The sequence below is a fragment of the Thunnus maccoyii genome, chromosome 2, assembly GCF_910596095.1.
Source record: "Thunnus maccoyii chromosome 2, fThuMac1.1, whole genome shotgun sequence".
Lineage (NCBI taxonomy): Eukaryota > Metazoa > Chordata > Actinopteri > Scombriformes > Scombridae > Thunnus > Thunnus maccoyii.
In genome coordinates, this window is record NC_056534.1 from 2,009,348 (window position 1) to 2,024,653 (window position 15,306).

Sequence of the window (15,306 nt, forward strand, 5' to 3'; positions counted from 1 at the left end):
AAATCCCAAAAGGTAATATTGAAGAACACGGGGGTAAATTGCATTTATAGCTTTTAATAGTTTGTTGATTTCTCAAGTATGTTAGAAACATGGCGGCGTTCATTGCTTTATTTGAATAATCAATTTGCTTTGTTTTTACCATGTTTTTTACGGAGCCTGTAAAGTCTCAAAAGGTTTTTTTTTTTTATCTTATGCGCACAAGTTAATATCATGTGGGCACGAGTTATTATCTTGTGCGTACAAGATTAAAAAAACTACCTTTTAGGACTTTAGGGGCTCTGTCATTTTTTACTTCATTCTATTCTTTTATTTTATTCTATTCTACTCAATTCCAAGCATTTTATTTTGGAATATCTAACCGGAAGTACAGCTAACTAGTGTTTGCTAACTTCACAGTGAAGGAAGCTGTTGGACAGAAAACTTCTCCAGTCATGTACGATCTTTACACGCTGACCCCGCTTTTCTCAGGGGAGTGAGAGGTCTACGTGTCCGTGTGAGGGTCCTCAGACACCGGGCTGCTCAGCTTAACCGACCCGCTCTGACTTTTTAACAGCCACTGTTAGCCTGCGGAAGCTAACTTCAGCTAGCCTGAAGCTAACAGAACTGCTTCTGACTTATTGTTTGTTTTCTTCTCCCGCCGTCGCGCCTGCAGCACAGTGAGTGATGTGGAAAGTAACTTTGCAGGCTTTCGGTGTTTTGCTGTTGGCCTGGTTCTTCGGGAACTTTGTTCTGGGCTGGTTTCAACACAACAACGTGAAGCCTCAAACGCAGCACAGCGAGCGTCGGAGCGGAGCTGCAGCTGCGGACAGCCCGGACCAGAGCTGCTTCTGCCAGGTCAGTCAGCTCCACAGAGCCGGGGCCACCCTGAAGTCCAAACGGTTCTTTAATAAGCTTTTAACGTGGCGACACGACAGCAGCGACCCATTCAGGAAATCTTCTAGCATTTTCTGCTGTCATCTTAATTTGACGTCACCGTGTGTGTGTGTGTGTGTGTGTGCGTGTGTGTGATGCTAGCAGCGACACCTCCATCTGTGTGTCAAAGTCCCATAATTACACTATTTTAAATGTTTTATAATCCTCTGGCAGTTATACAAATGCAAGTTAGTCTTTATATTTATGCCGGTGTTACGCTTCAACGAGTGACCGTGTTAACTGGTGACTGCTGCTCGTAAAAAAGTTAATTTTACTTCAATCTGTTTTCAATACATACTCATCTGTGTTTATTATCTAATAAGTTTGAGGAAGTTAAATGTGCTCAACAAGAAGCTTTCACCCGTCGTAACGTTTCTTATAATGTGGGAAACTAAACCATAAGCTAACAGTGCAGCTAAAGCCTATTTTGGGATTTTACACCGTTATATATTTGTCATGAATTAAACACTATATGTCCAGTTTGCGGCTAAATATTGTGTACAAACTGCGTGGTCACACGGTCAGTAGCCACCCGGTCTGTTTATCTGCAACCACCGACGTTGTCTTAATGCGACATGAGTTAAAATATTTAACATATTACATTCAAACTGTTCAGGCTACTAAATATATTTGACTGATACTCCAAAGAGCACAGTAAAGTTGTTATTACACTGGCTGGTCAGTCTATTAACATTAATTAACGTTGGTGTTTGAGTCACTTTTTTTTACAGAATACTGTCAAATCTCGATATTTTCCCCAACATAGAAAAGTAACTTTAAGAAAGGTGAATGCTTCTTGTTGGCGACTCAATTTAATTAACATAATGTAAGAAACAAAAAAGTATCAGACAGATACTGTATTAAACATTCAGTTCAAGAGGATTTAAGGTTTTTTTTCTATTCGTGTTTTTAACAGCTGCCGTCACTATGACAACCAGTCACCAGTTAACACGGCCACCCGTTGAACCGAAACACCGGACACGACTGACATTTTGTTTTCTCCCTCTTCTTTATGCTTCTAATTAAAACTGTTTCGAGACTCATTACCGGAAGATGTTCTGTTAAACCGTCACATTATATATTTTAAAAAAAAGTTTCACATGTTCATCTCTCTGCTGATGGTTTATGTGACCAACTTCCCTCAGTTCATCTTCACTTTGCCGCCATTTTCACGGGTTTACAGTAAAAGCGGTGACGAGGACTTATTGAAAGAAGCTTAAATATGCAAAATTACACGTCTTGAATTCAGACACAGGTTGTGCTTTTCAGTCCAGCTGCTGTTATTTCCATTACCGAGTAACAAAGCGTGGTGTGCTGTGATTGGCTGGCCACCTCCTGCCCCCTCGTGGGAGTTGTAGTCTTTTGAAACACAGCGAACCGGCTAGTCTAACGGCCTCAGAGTGATGAAAGGACTACAAAGTGTGATTCGCCGGTAGCCGGGCGGGGTTTATTTTGACAGCTGATTGTTTGGAGGCGGGGAGCGGGCGGGCATGGAGCTGGTAGCCTGTAATGACAGCTCAGCCATCAGACAGACAGACAGACAGACAGGCAGAGCTGCTCCGCTGACACATGGGGAACCAAGTTCACTGAGGGGGAAGTTTTAAAAGCAGAGAAAAACAGAAGTGGAACCAAAACAGCAGGATGTTGAGACAAATGTGCCTCTTCCTGCCTGTCCTGGCGCTCGGTGGACTGCTGCACTCAGAGGTCAGCTGTGGCTCACTTTATGTCATATGATTTGTTTGTAGACTTTCAGGTGTTTCTTTCAGAAAGACCGGAGACACAATTCTCACTTACTGCGACGCCAGAAAAAAAGCTTGTAAGTCGTAAGAGAGGAGAACCATTTCATATTTTAGCTCTCACCCATCGCATGGGCTCCAGCAGAGACGGAGGAAGTGTTCTTATAGCTTTACTTAAGTAAAAATAGCAATACCACAACGTATAACTCATTTAAGATCCGACTTAAGCAAAGCGTTTAAGTATTTTCAGCTGTATTAAAGTTTTAAAAGTAAAAGTACTTGTTTTACTGTGACTGTGACTGATATCAGCTCAGTACAGGAAATAAGAATAAAACAAAATTTGATTTAGTTTTTCAGACTTTTCTCTAAACTTTTCTTTTATTGTGAAATGTTGGAAAGTTTTTACCTTTTTTTTGGTGGGGGGGGGGGCGTCAAAACAATTATTTATTTTGTGGAACTGCTCAACAAGTCAAACATCTGTAACATGAAACATGACAGAAGGTCACAGCTACACACAGGAGATACACAACAAACAGTGAAGCAACCGCTGGTTTAATCTTTAACTTTTTTTTGTATTTTATAAGCTTATCGTTTATTATTTCATATGAAATTCTAGCAGCAGCTGGTAGCAGCAGCTGGCTCCATATGCTGCATCAGATTATAACTTATAAGATGTATAAAAATGTGTTTATTTACATTAGAAGAAAAAGATGGAATTATAAAATTGGGCTCTTATTAAAGGTAAAACAGGAATTTCCTTAAAAGAAGTAGTTGATGGACAGAAAATGAAGTATTTTGATAATTGGTTAATCATTTTGAGTGATTTGTTTTTAAAGAAAAGCTTCTTAAATGTGAATATTTTCTAGTTTCTTTAGTCTCTGTGACAGTAAACTGAAGATCTTTGAGTTGTGGATAAAACAAGACATTTGATGACGTCGTCTTTGTGCTTTAGGAAACATTTTATGCTGCAACTGGCTCGTTTTAGATTTTACAGCCTGTGACTCAGACTTTTTATTCATGCAAATAAAACATTGTGTTATAATCAGATCTTTTAAGGTATAAAGTTGATTTAACTCGTGTTAAACCGTGTTGGGAGCAGCTGACACTTGTCTCCAGCCAGTTAAAACCAGGTGTTTCCAGTGGATTAAGACTACAGGTGTGTGTTGGTTACCTGTCACGTTTGTTAGTTTAGCAGGGTGACATCCTTTTAAAAAACAAGCAGAGCCTCCTCACTACACCCTGATGGTGTTAATGCCCTGAAATACCTGTTTACACGAGTCATTCAAGGGCTCAGATTTAGTTTCAGAGATGAAGATGGCAGCGTTTGTGCCCTGCACGGGTTCAGGTAACAGAACGCTGTGTGGTGGATGTATTATGTATGGAGGGGAGGGGGGGTGAGGGGAGGGGGGGTCTGTCTGTCTGTGGGCCTCCTGCTGTGGAAGTGGAGGCTCAGTGTTCAGTGGTGGAGCTGCTGTATCTGGAGATTTCCTACATTTACAGAGTATCTGCAGGTCTCGAAAAGTCTTAAACATTGATGTACGTTTCCTCAAAGTAAAAGGCTCTAGCATGTGATGATATCAATTAATCACTTTGAGTCATTTTTTAATAACAAAATCCTAAAATTCTCAGATTCCAGCTTCTTAAATGTGAATATTTTCTGGTTTCTTTAGTCCAATGTGAGAGTAAACTGAATATCTTGAGTTGTTGATGTTGCATCTCAGGCTTTGAGGAAAAGAAATCGACAGATTAATCGATAACGATCATCTTGAAGCTGCACATGGGAATAAAGACTAAACGTAGAGCGCAGTGGAAATAATGCGATAAATAAAAACTATAATGTTTATTATAAACATTTATATTCATACACTGGTAACAAAACGATCTCTAACAGACACACAGCATTTCATTACTTCACCAGAAATACATCTTATTATTAAATCAGATTACATGAAATCCACAACAGGTGACTTCTATAAAAATAGGCTAACCCCAGTGCAGTTGTCATGAAGCGAGAAATTAGCTTTAGAGACCAAAACCGTTTTTTATACCAGGCTGTAAACATGTTTATTTCAGGGTCGATGTTGGGGATCGATTTGCTTTTGGAGCCTCCAGAGGTCATCGGAGGAACTGCAGGTTTTGGCTTCATGTTTCAGTCTCGGATGTTGCAGCTTGTCCACGATATGTCAAACTCTAACTTATTCAGTATTTGCATATCTCTTACACACAGTAAAAACAACACTCACATAACATCACATGACTGCAGCTGCACGGACACTTTAACAAGGAATCAATCACTGAACAACTCTGCAACACAATAAAGCTTTATGTTACATACTGCAACACTCCAGTTTAGCGTCCTGAACGAGTAACGTGACTTCTTATGAAACGTTGTTTGGTTAAACGTCGATATTTGAGAGAAACGTTGTCGTCGTCGTCATGCGATACATAAAAAGCCTTTTTTCTCTCTGCTCTGTTTCAGCTGACGGGAGTCCTGGACGACTGCTTCTGTGACGTTGAAAGCATCGACGTCTTCAACAACTTCAAGATTTACCCTCGTATCAAGAAACTGACGGAGAGAGACTACTTCAGATACTACAGGGTGAGAGCTGCTCCTTCACCGCCAATACACAAACGTTTTCTTTCCCTTTTTCACTTTCTGTGAATATTTTCTGAGATTACGTTTTAGTGCAAAATCAACACGCGTCCACAGCTGGTTTCTGTAAATATGTCCGTCTACATTTAGACGGGTCATTCTCCTGTATGTGCAGAGGATAGTTATTATTAGGGACCGAGCCCAGAAGGCTTAAGGGCGAGGACCCTTCTGTTTTTCGTGTGTTTGTTTGTTTCTTTCTTTCTTTGTTTCTTTCTTTGTTATTATACCACTTAAACCCTTAATTTGATCCCCTAAACATGCTCAAGAACTCACCAAATTTGGCACACACATCAGGTCTGGTATAAAATTTGATAAAATGTAAAAATTAACCCCTAAAGTGCCAAAATGTGCTCTCTAGCGCCACCTATGTAACTAAAATGGCCGCCACGGCCTGTAGGAATGTCGTAGAGAGATCAAACCAAAACTCAATTATTTGTCTCATCAAGATCTACAAATCATACACTGACTCCCCTGACCTAAATCCAACAGGAAGTCCACAATCAGACTTTCAAAATAAGACTTTGCTCCAATTTTGGACCTTGAACAAACGCTATCTCCTCCAAGGACGTTAATGGTATCGACTTCAAACTGTAATAGGTGACATATGACACTATGCTGAAAAAAGTTGTTAAAAACTTTGTAATAACTCGAACGGTTTGGATTTTATAAGCCCTGAAAGTTACAGTGCCACATCGCACATTACAATGTAAACCAATGGGGAGGCAATCTATGGGCATGAACTTTGTGTCAAACAGAGGCTTCTGATGTCTAAACTATAAGTCTGACCACTTTCAAACCTGTATCAATGGATTCGCCACGAAATTTCCTACAAAAAAATGATTTTTAATGTAAGATTTGGCCAAAGTCATGGGATTTACGAGGATATTTCACAAGAAGTGTCAATCAAACTTTCAAAATAAAATCACACCACATTTGTAAGAAATGCTACTTTAACTGTAATCTGGATATTCTTTGTTCACTTTGTCATTTGGTGAAGAGCTCTTAGATGTTCATGCTAATGTTAAACAAAACACTGCTGTACCTGCAGAAAGCAGACGACAGTACAAGTATTTTATTTTTCACATTGAGCTTCTTCTTGTCTGGAGTTGGTTACGAGGATGTTACACAATAGGAAGGAAGGCTGCTGTGTTGATGAAATAATCTGCGGACGATCGCGACTGACGTCCATGAACTGATGTTTGCAGCGATTACTGCTGCGGTAAAGCCAGTGTGAAACTCTTTTAGAGCCCGTTCTGGTGCGTCTAGTATCTAACGCCTCAGTCAACGAGGCAACTATGAGACCAGTTTGGTTTTGTTTATGTTATAGTGAGGGATATTTTTAGCCAAACTGTTTTTGTACTGCAAGCACAGGAAGGTGAAGTTGTAAAACCTTGATGATGTGCTGGAGGTTCGCTGGTTACTAAACCACAGTAACGGTGCGTTCACACACAATCCGTAGCTCTGTGTGTTACGCCCTCCGCTCTGATGTAGTCACTGTACTGATGAACCACAAACGTCGACAGTTTGTTTCCACACGTCGTCGTTCTTTTAATGTTCCCGGTAGCTCATTAAACACAAACCAGAGACTGCAGCTTTTCCTCTACTTTGTTTTAAAGTTATTTCAGGGAGCAGGTGTGATTGGCTCTCGCTGGTTGTTGTTCACACTGTGTCAGAGGACATTTGCATGAGCCTCTCTTAACTTTCCCCTGTAGTGTTGCTGGGCGCTTTTTGAGCCTCTCTAGCTCAGCGGGAGAGGGGGGGGGGGGGGGCAGGTCTCATTCACAGTGAATAGCAGCCGTCATCGTCCCAGCTTTCAAGGCCGCATGTGTGAATGTCTCTCTCTTCATCTAAATATCACTGTGGCTGTTTCTGCTCGTACTGTTAAAACCGATCCACTGACCAAACAGCACAGAATATGTGCAAATACGTGCGTATGTGGTTGATCAGACCTGTTTTATTGAGGTGTAGTGCCACCAACTTGGCGACACAAACAGTGCGTTTCCTATAGCCGAACAATAAAAGCATCCTGCAGCAGGAAGTATTGGTTCTCTATTAGCAGTAATGTGAAAGCTGTCAGTGAACAGTGAACTGAGGTTGATTTCAAGTACAAACAGGATGATAAACTAAACTCCAAACCACAGAGATTCAGGTCAAAGTTACAAAAGTACGGAGAGCTGAATACAGCAGCGTGTCTCAGCGCAGCCGTCTCCCGCTGTGAGGCTGAAGTGTAGACGCATGTCATCACAGGTCGACTTGGCACGACGCGACTGAAGCAGACGAGCCGAGGCCGTGGAAAAACCCCACAGCAGCTCCGGCAGTCAGAGGGAAACTCTGCACAGTTATTGGATCCTATTGGGTTATTTTGCTCAAACCAATCAGCAGTGAGTGACTAGTCGACGTCACCTTTCAGTCGACACAAAGCAAAGGTGGTTGCTAGGAGCAGCATCAAAGAAATATGTTGATTTAACAACAAGCGTTGGTTTGGCTCTGGCACAAGAAGATAAGCTGCGTGTCGTCTCTTTAAATCTACCAACAAAAGCTCTGATTGGTTTGGTTGTTTTCAAACCAGGGAAACGCAGCAATGAACACAAACACCCACCTATCTGAATAAAAAGAATCTGAGATAGAGCGAGGGGGTTATTCAGAGGTCTGAATGTAAACCAGGCTAGATATGAATATCAAGTTCAGCTTCTCACACTGTCAGCTGAAGGCTCTCATCCTCTGGTCAGAGTGGATGCAGAGTGGAAACACATTTCTACACATTCTAACACACAAGATGAGCCTTTATTTAATTTAACTTCAACTTTATTCTTTGTGTTGTTTAATTCCATTTAATTTTACCCATGTTTAATAATAATGATGTCATTATGATGTCTGCAGGTAAACTTGAAGCGACCGTGTCCCTTCTGGCCGGACGACGGACACTGCTCCATCAAAGACTGCCATGTGGAGCCCTGCCCAGAGGTCAGAGGTCAACACTCACACCTGCCTCACACGGTGTAACCCCCAACATCTGTCTGGTCACTGACATCATTATAGATGTACTATAATGTCATAAACTAATATATATGACGTTCTAGTGAACATTACCTGTGAATTACCTCAGTATAACCCAGTTAACTGACAAATGTTATCTTTTACAACACTTGCTATACTATACGTACTATACTTGAATATACTATACTATACTTACTATACTATACTATACTAACTATACTATACTATATTATACTTACTATACTTACTATACTATACTATATTATACTTACTATACTATACTTGACTGTACTATACTATACTTTACTATACTATACTATACTTACTATGGTATATATGCTATATTATACTTACTATACTATACTTTACTATACTATACTATATTTACTATACTACACTATACTAACTATGGTATATATGCTATATTATACTTACTATACTATACTTTACTATACTATACTATATTTACTATACTACACTATACTAACTATGGTATATATGCTATATTATACTTACTATACTATACTATACTTTACTATACTATACTATACTTACTATACTACACTATACTAACTGTGGTATATATGCGATATTATACTTACTATACTATACTAACTATACTATACTATACTTTATTATACTTACTATACTATACTATGGTACATATGCTATATTATACTTACTATACTATACCATACTTTATTATACTATAGTATAATATACTATACTAGTTAAAGTGTACTATGGTATATATGCTATATTATACTTACTATACTTGCTATACTATACTAACTATACTATATTATACTTACTTTACTATACTTCACTATAGTATAGTATCTATTCTATATTACACTTACTATACTATACTAACTATACTATACTATATTATACTTACTTACTATACTATACTAACTATACTATACTATATTATACTTACTTACTATACTATACTAACTATACTATACTATATTATACTTACTATACTTGCTATACTATACTAACTATACTATATTATACTTACTTTACTATACTTCACTATAGTATAGTATCTATTCTATATTACACTTACTATACTATATTATACTCTTGTTTGTTTGTGGATTATTGACAGTTTATTGATGTGTTTTACAGAGTAAGATCCCAGTGGGCATCAAGTCTGGGAACTACAACAAGGTGAGACCATCTGACAAAGTTTACATTACAAGCTTGTCTACACAGCACATGATGAAATAGTTTCCTCACAAGTCGTCCTACTATGGATTTTTCATATCAGCAGAGGTTAAATGAAGTCGGCTGATGTTCGTACCTGTTCTTAGACAACTTGTTTGATGGAGTTTAGGACCAGCTGCATTTGTTCAGCACATTCTGTCTCATCAGCTGATTCACTGAACACACACACACACACACACATCTGAACTCAGCTCAGACCACTCAGCTTATCTCCTCTGATAGTTTCCACGTAGCGACCGAGTGCTGAGTGTTTGCCAGGCAGCTCTTGGCTCACAGCCTGATGTTTGTCTCGTAATGAACCAGAAGTGTTTGGACATCTGCTCTCGTCTCAGTGAAGGTCGAGCTGGAAACTCAGCAGTCGCTGTTAGAAAGGAAACATGAATACGTGCCACCTCAGCAGAGCGTGAGGAGAGTCTCAGGCTACCAGAGTGTAAAAAATCCTAAACCATCAGTTACACAGGTTCATTGGATAGTAAGCATGAGGCCTCCACCGGAAAGCTGTATTTTGATGATCAAACACTGCACCTGTGTAGGCTGGAGACAGAGGACAGGGGCTGTGTTCAGTCTGGTGGTTTTCACAGTGAGATTTCAAAGGATTTCATGACAGAAAAATATCAAATTGTCCATAAAAACTTCTCAAATGATGCGAGAAAACACTCACATTTCACCAAAATATGGCTAAACACCCTGATTCTGGCTGACCTGAGCCTATAGCTCCTATAAAGAAAAGTAACACGGCTGCGTAGATGTTTGATAGTAACGTCATTTTGCGGCTGCATTTTATTTAGTCAAAGTTCTTCTACGACTGCTTGTGTTCAGACATTTAAAGCTAAACTGCTTTTGCAAAGTCAAATAAGACAATCTAACCTCAACATGTAGTTCTGCTGCTGCAGCTTTGGTTGGTTCGGGATGACCAACAGTTTAATGTCAGCAAACTTAAAGATTCCCTCCAGACATGTTTTAAGATGGATATAAAATACTTTACTTTGAATAATAATTTGTGTTTAATATGGTTTTACACATAAAAAGTTCAATTTTCTCGTTAAAATCCTTTTTTTTTTTTTACATCAACATTACGTCTCTGCAATCTGTCATCACGCTCGTCTAAAGTTACATCTGAACTAGTTGTGATGTCACTATGGTTTCATCAGTCTCTAAAGCAAATGAGTAAAGATCATTTAATGTTCTGTTATCCTGTAATTACCACATGTGGCTGCAGGTCACATGATCCTCGCTGACAAACTGACTCATTTTATAGAAACAAAGTTGAAATAATTTAAATTGACAGTCAGAAGAGGAACATTGACGACATTATAAGACATTGAAAAAGGGGATTTATTCTTGTTGTTATTAGCATGACAACACTGGCTGTAATAATCTTACTAACAACCCTCCTCCTCCTCCTCCTCTTCCTCCTCCTCTTCCTCTCTCTGTCTCCAGTACTCCCAGGCAGCCAACACCATATCGGACATGACGGAGTGTGAGCAGGCCAAAGAGCTGGGCGCCATCAACAGCACCCTGAGGTGAGACGACACACCTTCCTATCTGCCGGCTGCAGACACTTTCAAGCAGCTCATTTAAAAAAAAAAAAAAATGCAAAGCAGCTTTCAGGCGACCGCAGCTGATAGTAACCAGGTCAAACATTTACTAACGCCTGACTGGAAGCTGCTGGAAGTTTCCCAAAACAGCACACTGACCTTCACTGCACCTCTGCCAGGGGGGAGATCTGTAGAGTCATCACAGGTCCAGAGCAAAGAGAATCCCATCAATTTACTTTACTGAATGAAAATCAGGGACTTTTCTTAAAGGGACACTTTATTTGAGAATGTTTGTTGGACAAAAACATCTGTACATGACAAATAAAAAGTAAAACCTAGGTCATTATCAGACTCACAATGATGCACCAGATTGTCAAAAACCCGGCGCCTACGTTACCCACAATGCAACTCTCCCACCGACAGTCGTGTCAGAGATTCTGTTCTCCGCTGAAGTCTGTCGACCAATCAGAGCGAGTGGCTGCACACAGAGGAAAAACGTTCGACCACAGATGAGTTTGTGCTGAAAAAACAGAGATGATGCAACTCTCTCTCTCTCGCCGGTGTGAAAAACCTGCTCAACTCGCTGCAACCTAAAAATAACCCGAGAGAGACACAAACTCCTGATCCCACGAACTCTGTACAGTTTCACATCAAACCTGGACGACTGTATACGTGTCCTACATATCGATGGCTGAAGAGCAAAACCTCCTATCCGAAAAATCCAACACATAATACACTGTTTTTGTACTATATTACTATATTATGTGTTAACAATACTGTAATAACTATACAAACATACAGTAAACAATACAGTAAACAATACCACATATCCTTAACAAATAGCATTCTGCAAGAAAACAAGTTTTTTTTAACCCTCCTGTTGTCTTCCTGTCAATCATGTAACTTTTATCCTCCCGGGTCAATTTTGACTCAGGAGAACAAAAGTCCACAGATGCTATAAACTTTAATAAAACACCCAAAATTCAATGAAAGTGGTGATCATTACTTTTACTTGCAAAGTGTGTGTTATGGAACCATCAGTGTGATTTTCAGGCGATTAGATGAAAGAAATTTCTGATATAAAAACATTTGAAATCGGGTCAAATTTGACCCGAAGACAACAGGAGGCTTAAACAAGTTTTCTCAAAAAAAGTGCATTTTTCAGATCAGATAGGAGGTTTTGCTCTTCGGCCATCGATATCATACTTATTCTCTGTGTGTTTATTCTTAGACATGTCTCTTAACCCTTTAATCTCAACATCATAACTCAAACACAGACATCACACACACTCGGGATGTGCAGAGAGCCCAGTGTTTGTATTTGTGTTCGAATAAAAGTGGACAGAGATTTAAAAATCCTTTTTAATTTTAGAAAATTAAAGTGTTACAATAAGCGCTCATGAAGCGTGTGTCAGAAGCTCAGCTTTATCTCCAGGACTGATGTCCAAATTAGGAAATGTGCGTCATGCAGCAGGTGGATGTGACTCCCCTCATTGAGACCTGCTGATAGACGTCACAGCGGAGCAGAGGAGAGACACTGAGATAGTGATGTAACCGACCTGCACGCTGGTATTAAACGTTTTATTTTTTCTTCCCGAGAACAAATAATTTTAAAAATATTTGTATGAAACAAATATTCGTAAAAAAAAAAAAAACGCCACTATTTGTGCTTTGCCGAATAACGTACCGCTAACACACACACAACGCAGCGTCACCATCGTGGAGACAAAACAAAACGTGACATCACAACTTGATATCAATCAGGATGATGTCACTAAACTAAACTATTGATCCTCGCTGGCTCGATACAGAACAATTACAATCAGCAAAAAAACAATCAGAGTGATCAAATCAATAAAAATTGACACGTTTTGACATCAGAACGTCCCATCGCCATGGTTCTTGTATCCCGGCAACCTCGACAATCTGCTCTATACGTTCATATGTGGAGATTTTTGCTTTATTGAAAACTGTTGGACATAATCCCCTAAAAAGCTTATTAGAGCAGGTATATATACTATATATATATATAATATATATAATACTACTCACATGCAAAATAGCTTAACCTGTCCTGTTAGAAACAATATACGTTATGTCAGAGTGACACATAAAAACACACATTTCATCCCAGAAACTTGTAAGTAAGAATGATTTTTATCCAATCGGATGGACGATATGTCTGTTTCATCGTATTCTTATACAGCATCGTTGTCTTTCCTGCTACAGTGTCACTGCTCTTCTTTTGCAGTCGTTTCAGTTGATATTATTCCCTGTTGTAGTAACCAGAGTAAAGAGGCGTTCGCTGACTGGGCGAGGCACGACGACGCTCAGGACCACTTCTGTGAGCTGGATGGTGAGTGTTTATATTCATCTGGTCAACATCTGAACATGTCTCTAATTAACTAACTATTCTAATTAGTCTGGTTGAACTGGACTCGTTATGATTCAGCAGTCGTATACAGACTGAAACAGTGGAGTGGTCTCGGCCCCGTTCGTTTGTGGTGATCTGACCTCCGTCTCCATCCCATAGCCAGGAGCAGCTTTGCATGCTGGGATGTTGATGAGTGAAATCAACGAGCATTAAAACAGGAGTCCTGCAGGTAAAACATGCGGCTGGTATATCAGTGTAGCGTGGGGCGGCTGCTCTGCAGGTGCGCTTGATTTGACTGTAACTGTGGTAACCGGGTGGAGATAAGCCTCCTGAATTTGCAGCTGTGCTGTCAGATCTTTCATTTACAACTTCCACCACAGACTCCCCGATCATCCACCAGGAAAGAGGAGCGCAGAGGATCTTCTCTGGTCTCTACCTGCTGGGAGCTAACGCTAACTAGCAGCAGTCTGTTAATGAGCGGACTGTCTCTTCGTCTGTGATGAAACTGATAATCAAACTGAAACTTAGCTGTGGTTAGATGAAGCGTCTGGTTCTGACAGTCAGTAGCTGTGAGTGATAACTTGACGTCAGCCTGCAGCTGCTGCAGCTCTTTTATTAACTGTCTTAAAAAGTCTGAGCTCCAGTACGGGTCAGACTTAACCAATAAAGCTTCAGGATGTTGTTTGTTCTTTTAGATTAGTGAGACCAAGTCACTGACTGTGTGTGTGTGTGTGTATATGTGTGTGTGTGTGTGTGTGTGTGTGTGTTTCAGATGAAACCTCTCCAGATGCCGAGTACGTGGATCTGCTGCTGAACCCGGAGCGTTTCACCGGATACAAGGGTCCTTCAGCCTGGAGGGTCTGGAACAGCATCTACGAGGAAAACTGCTTCAAGTGAGACACACACACACACACACAGTAACACACACACACAGTAACACACACACACACACACAGTAACACACACACACACACACATACAGTAACACACACACACACTGTATTCGCCTCCTTTTATTTTACCAAAAGTGAACAATTACTGCTTTACTTCCTGTTTGAACCCTGCTGGTTCAATCATTTATTTAATTAAATTCAATGTTATTATAATTTTTGTATTGTAGCTTCAACTAACGATAACTTTCATTTATCGGTTGATTATTTACTCAATTAATCGATTAATCGTTGGTCTATAAAATGTCAGAAAATAAACAGCAAATCTTCAAAATTAAGAGGCTGAAAAACTAATGAATTAATAAATGAATTAATTATTAATAGTCGCTTAGTTGATTAATTTCCTGTTGATCAACTAATTGATTGGTTGTTTCAGCTCTAGATCTTTATCAGTTTCATTCATTTATTTATTAATATTTGTCTCCTGGTAATGAACTGGTTTAGAAACCAGTAAACATGGTTGATCCAGTTGACGTGTGTGTTGTTGTTTATGTTTGTTTATATTAGCGTTTATTATTTCTTGATTTTTAACTTATTAAATTTTAGTTTTTTATAGTTGTGTTTTCTTCGTAGTGCAACAGTTCAGATCATTTTTATCTTATTTTGAAAGAAGACGACACTTCTTTCAGTACTTTTGGGGGATTTTTCAGATTTCAGAAAATTATGAGGCCAAAACAAGAGACGCTGCAGTGATAAAATACTAAATTTCAAACTAGTTGTGTCGTTTTATCTGCTAGAAAACGATGAAGTCAATCAGTTTGACTCTCCAGCCGTCATGATTTGTCGTTCTTTATATTGACTTCATGTATTTGTCGACAGGCCCAGATCGGTGTACCGACCTCTGAACCCTCTGGCTCCCAGCAGAGGTCAGTCTGGAAAAAAAATCAATATCTGCCATCAGTTGACACTTTCA

General features: G+C 39.5%; 1 protein-coding gene across 2 annotated transcripts in view; it reads left to right on the top strand.

The window, feature by feature from the left end:
* Positions 1-15,306, top strand: part of ero1b (endoplasmic reticulum oxidoreductase 1 beta) — a 25,063-nt gene continuing 9,757 nt past the window's right edge. Inside the window, exons 1-8 of one of the 2 annotated variants that reach the window (XM_042427097.1) lie at positions 1-834; positions 5,128-5,247; positions 8,182-8,265; positions 9,433-9,474; positions 10,972-11,054; positions 13,352-13,425; positions 14,216-14,336; positions 15,213-15,259. In XM_042427097.1, coding sequence (XP_042283031.1) covers positions 664-834; positions 5,128-5,247; positions 8,182-8,265; positions 9,433-9,474; positions 10,972-11,054; positions 13,352-13,425; positions 14,216-14,336; positions 15,213-15,259 — 742 coding nt within the window. In that variant the 5' untranslated portion in view covers positions 1-663. Of the gene's footprint in view, positions 835-2,366; positions 2,617-5,127; positions 5,248-8,181; positions 8,266-9,432; positions 9,475-10,971; positions 11,055-13,351; positions 13,426-14,215; positions 14,337-15,212; positions 15,260-15,306 lie in introns of those variants that run through there. The other variant, XM_042427103.1, reaches the window with a different exon arrangement.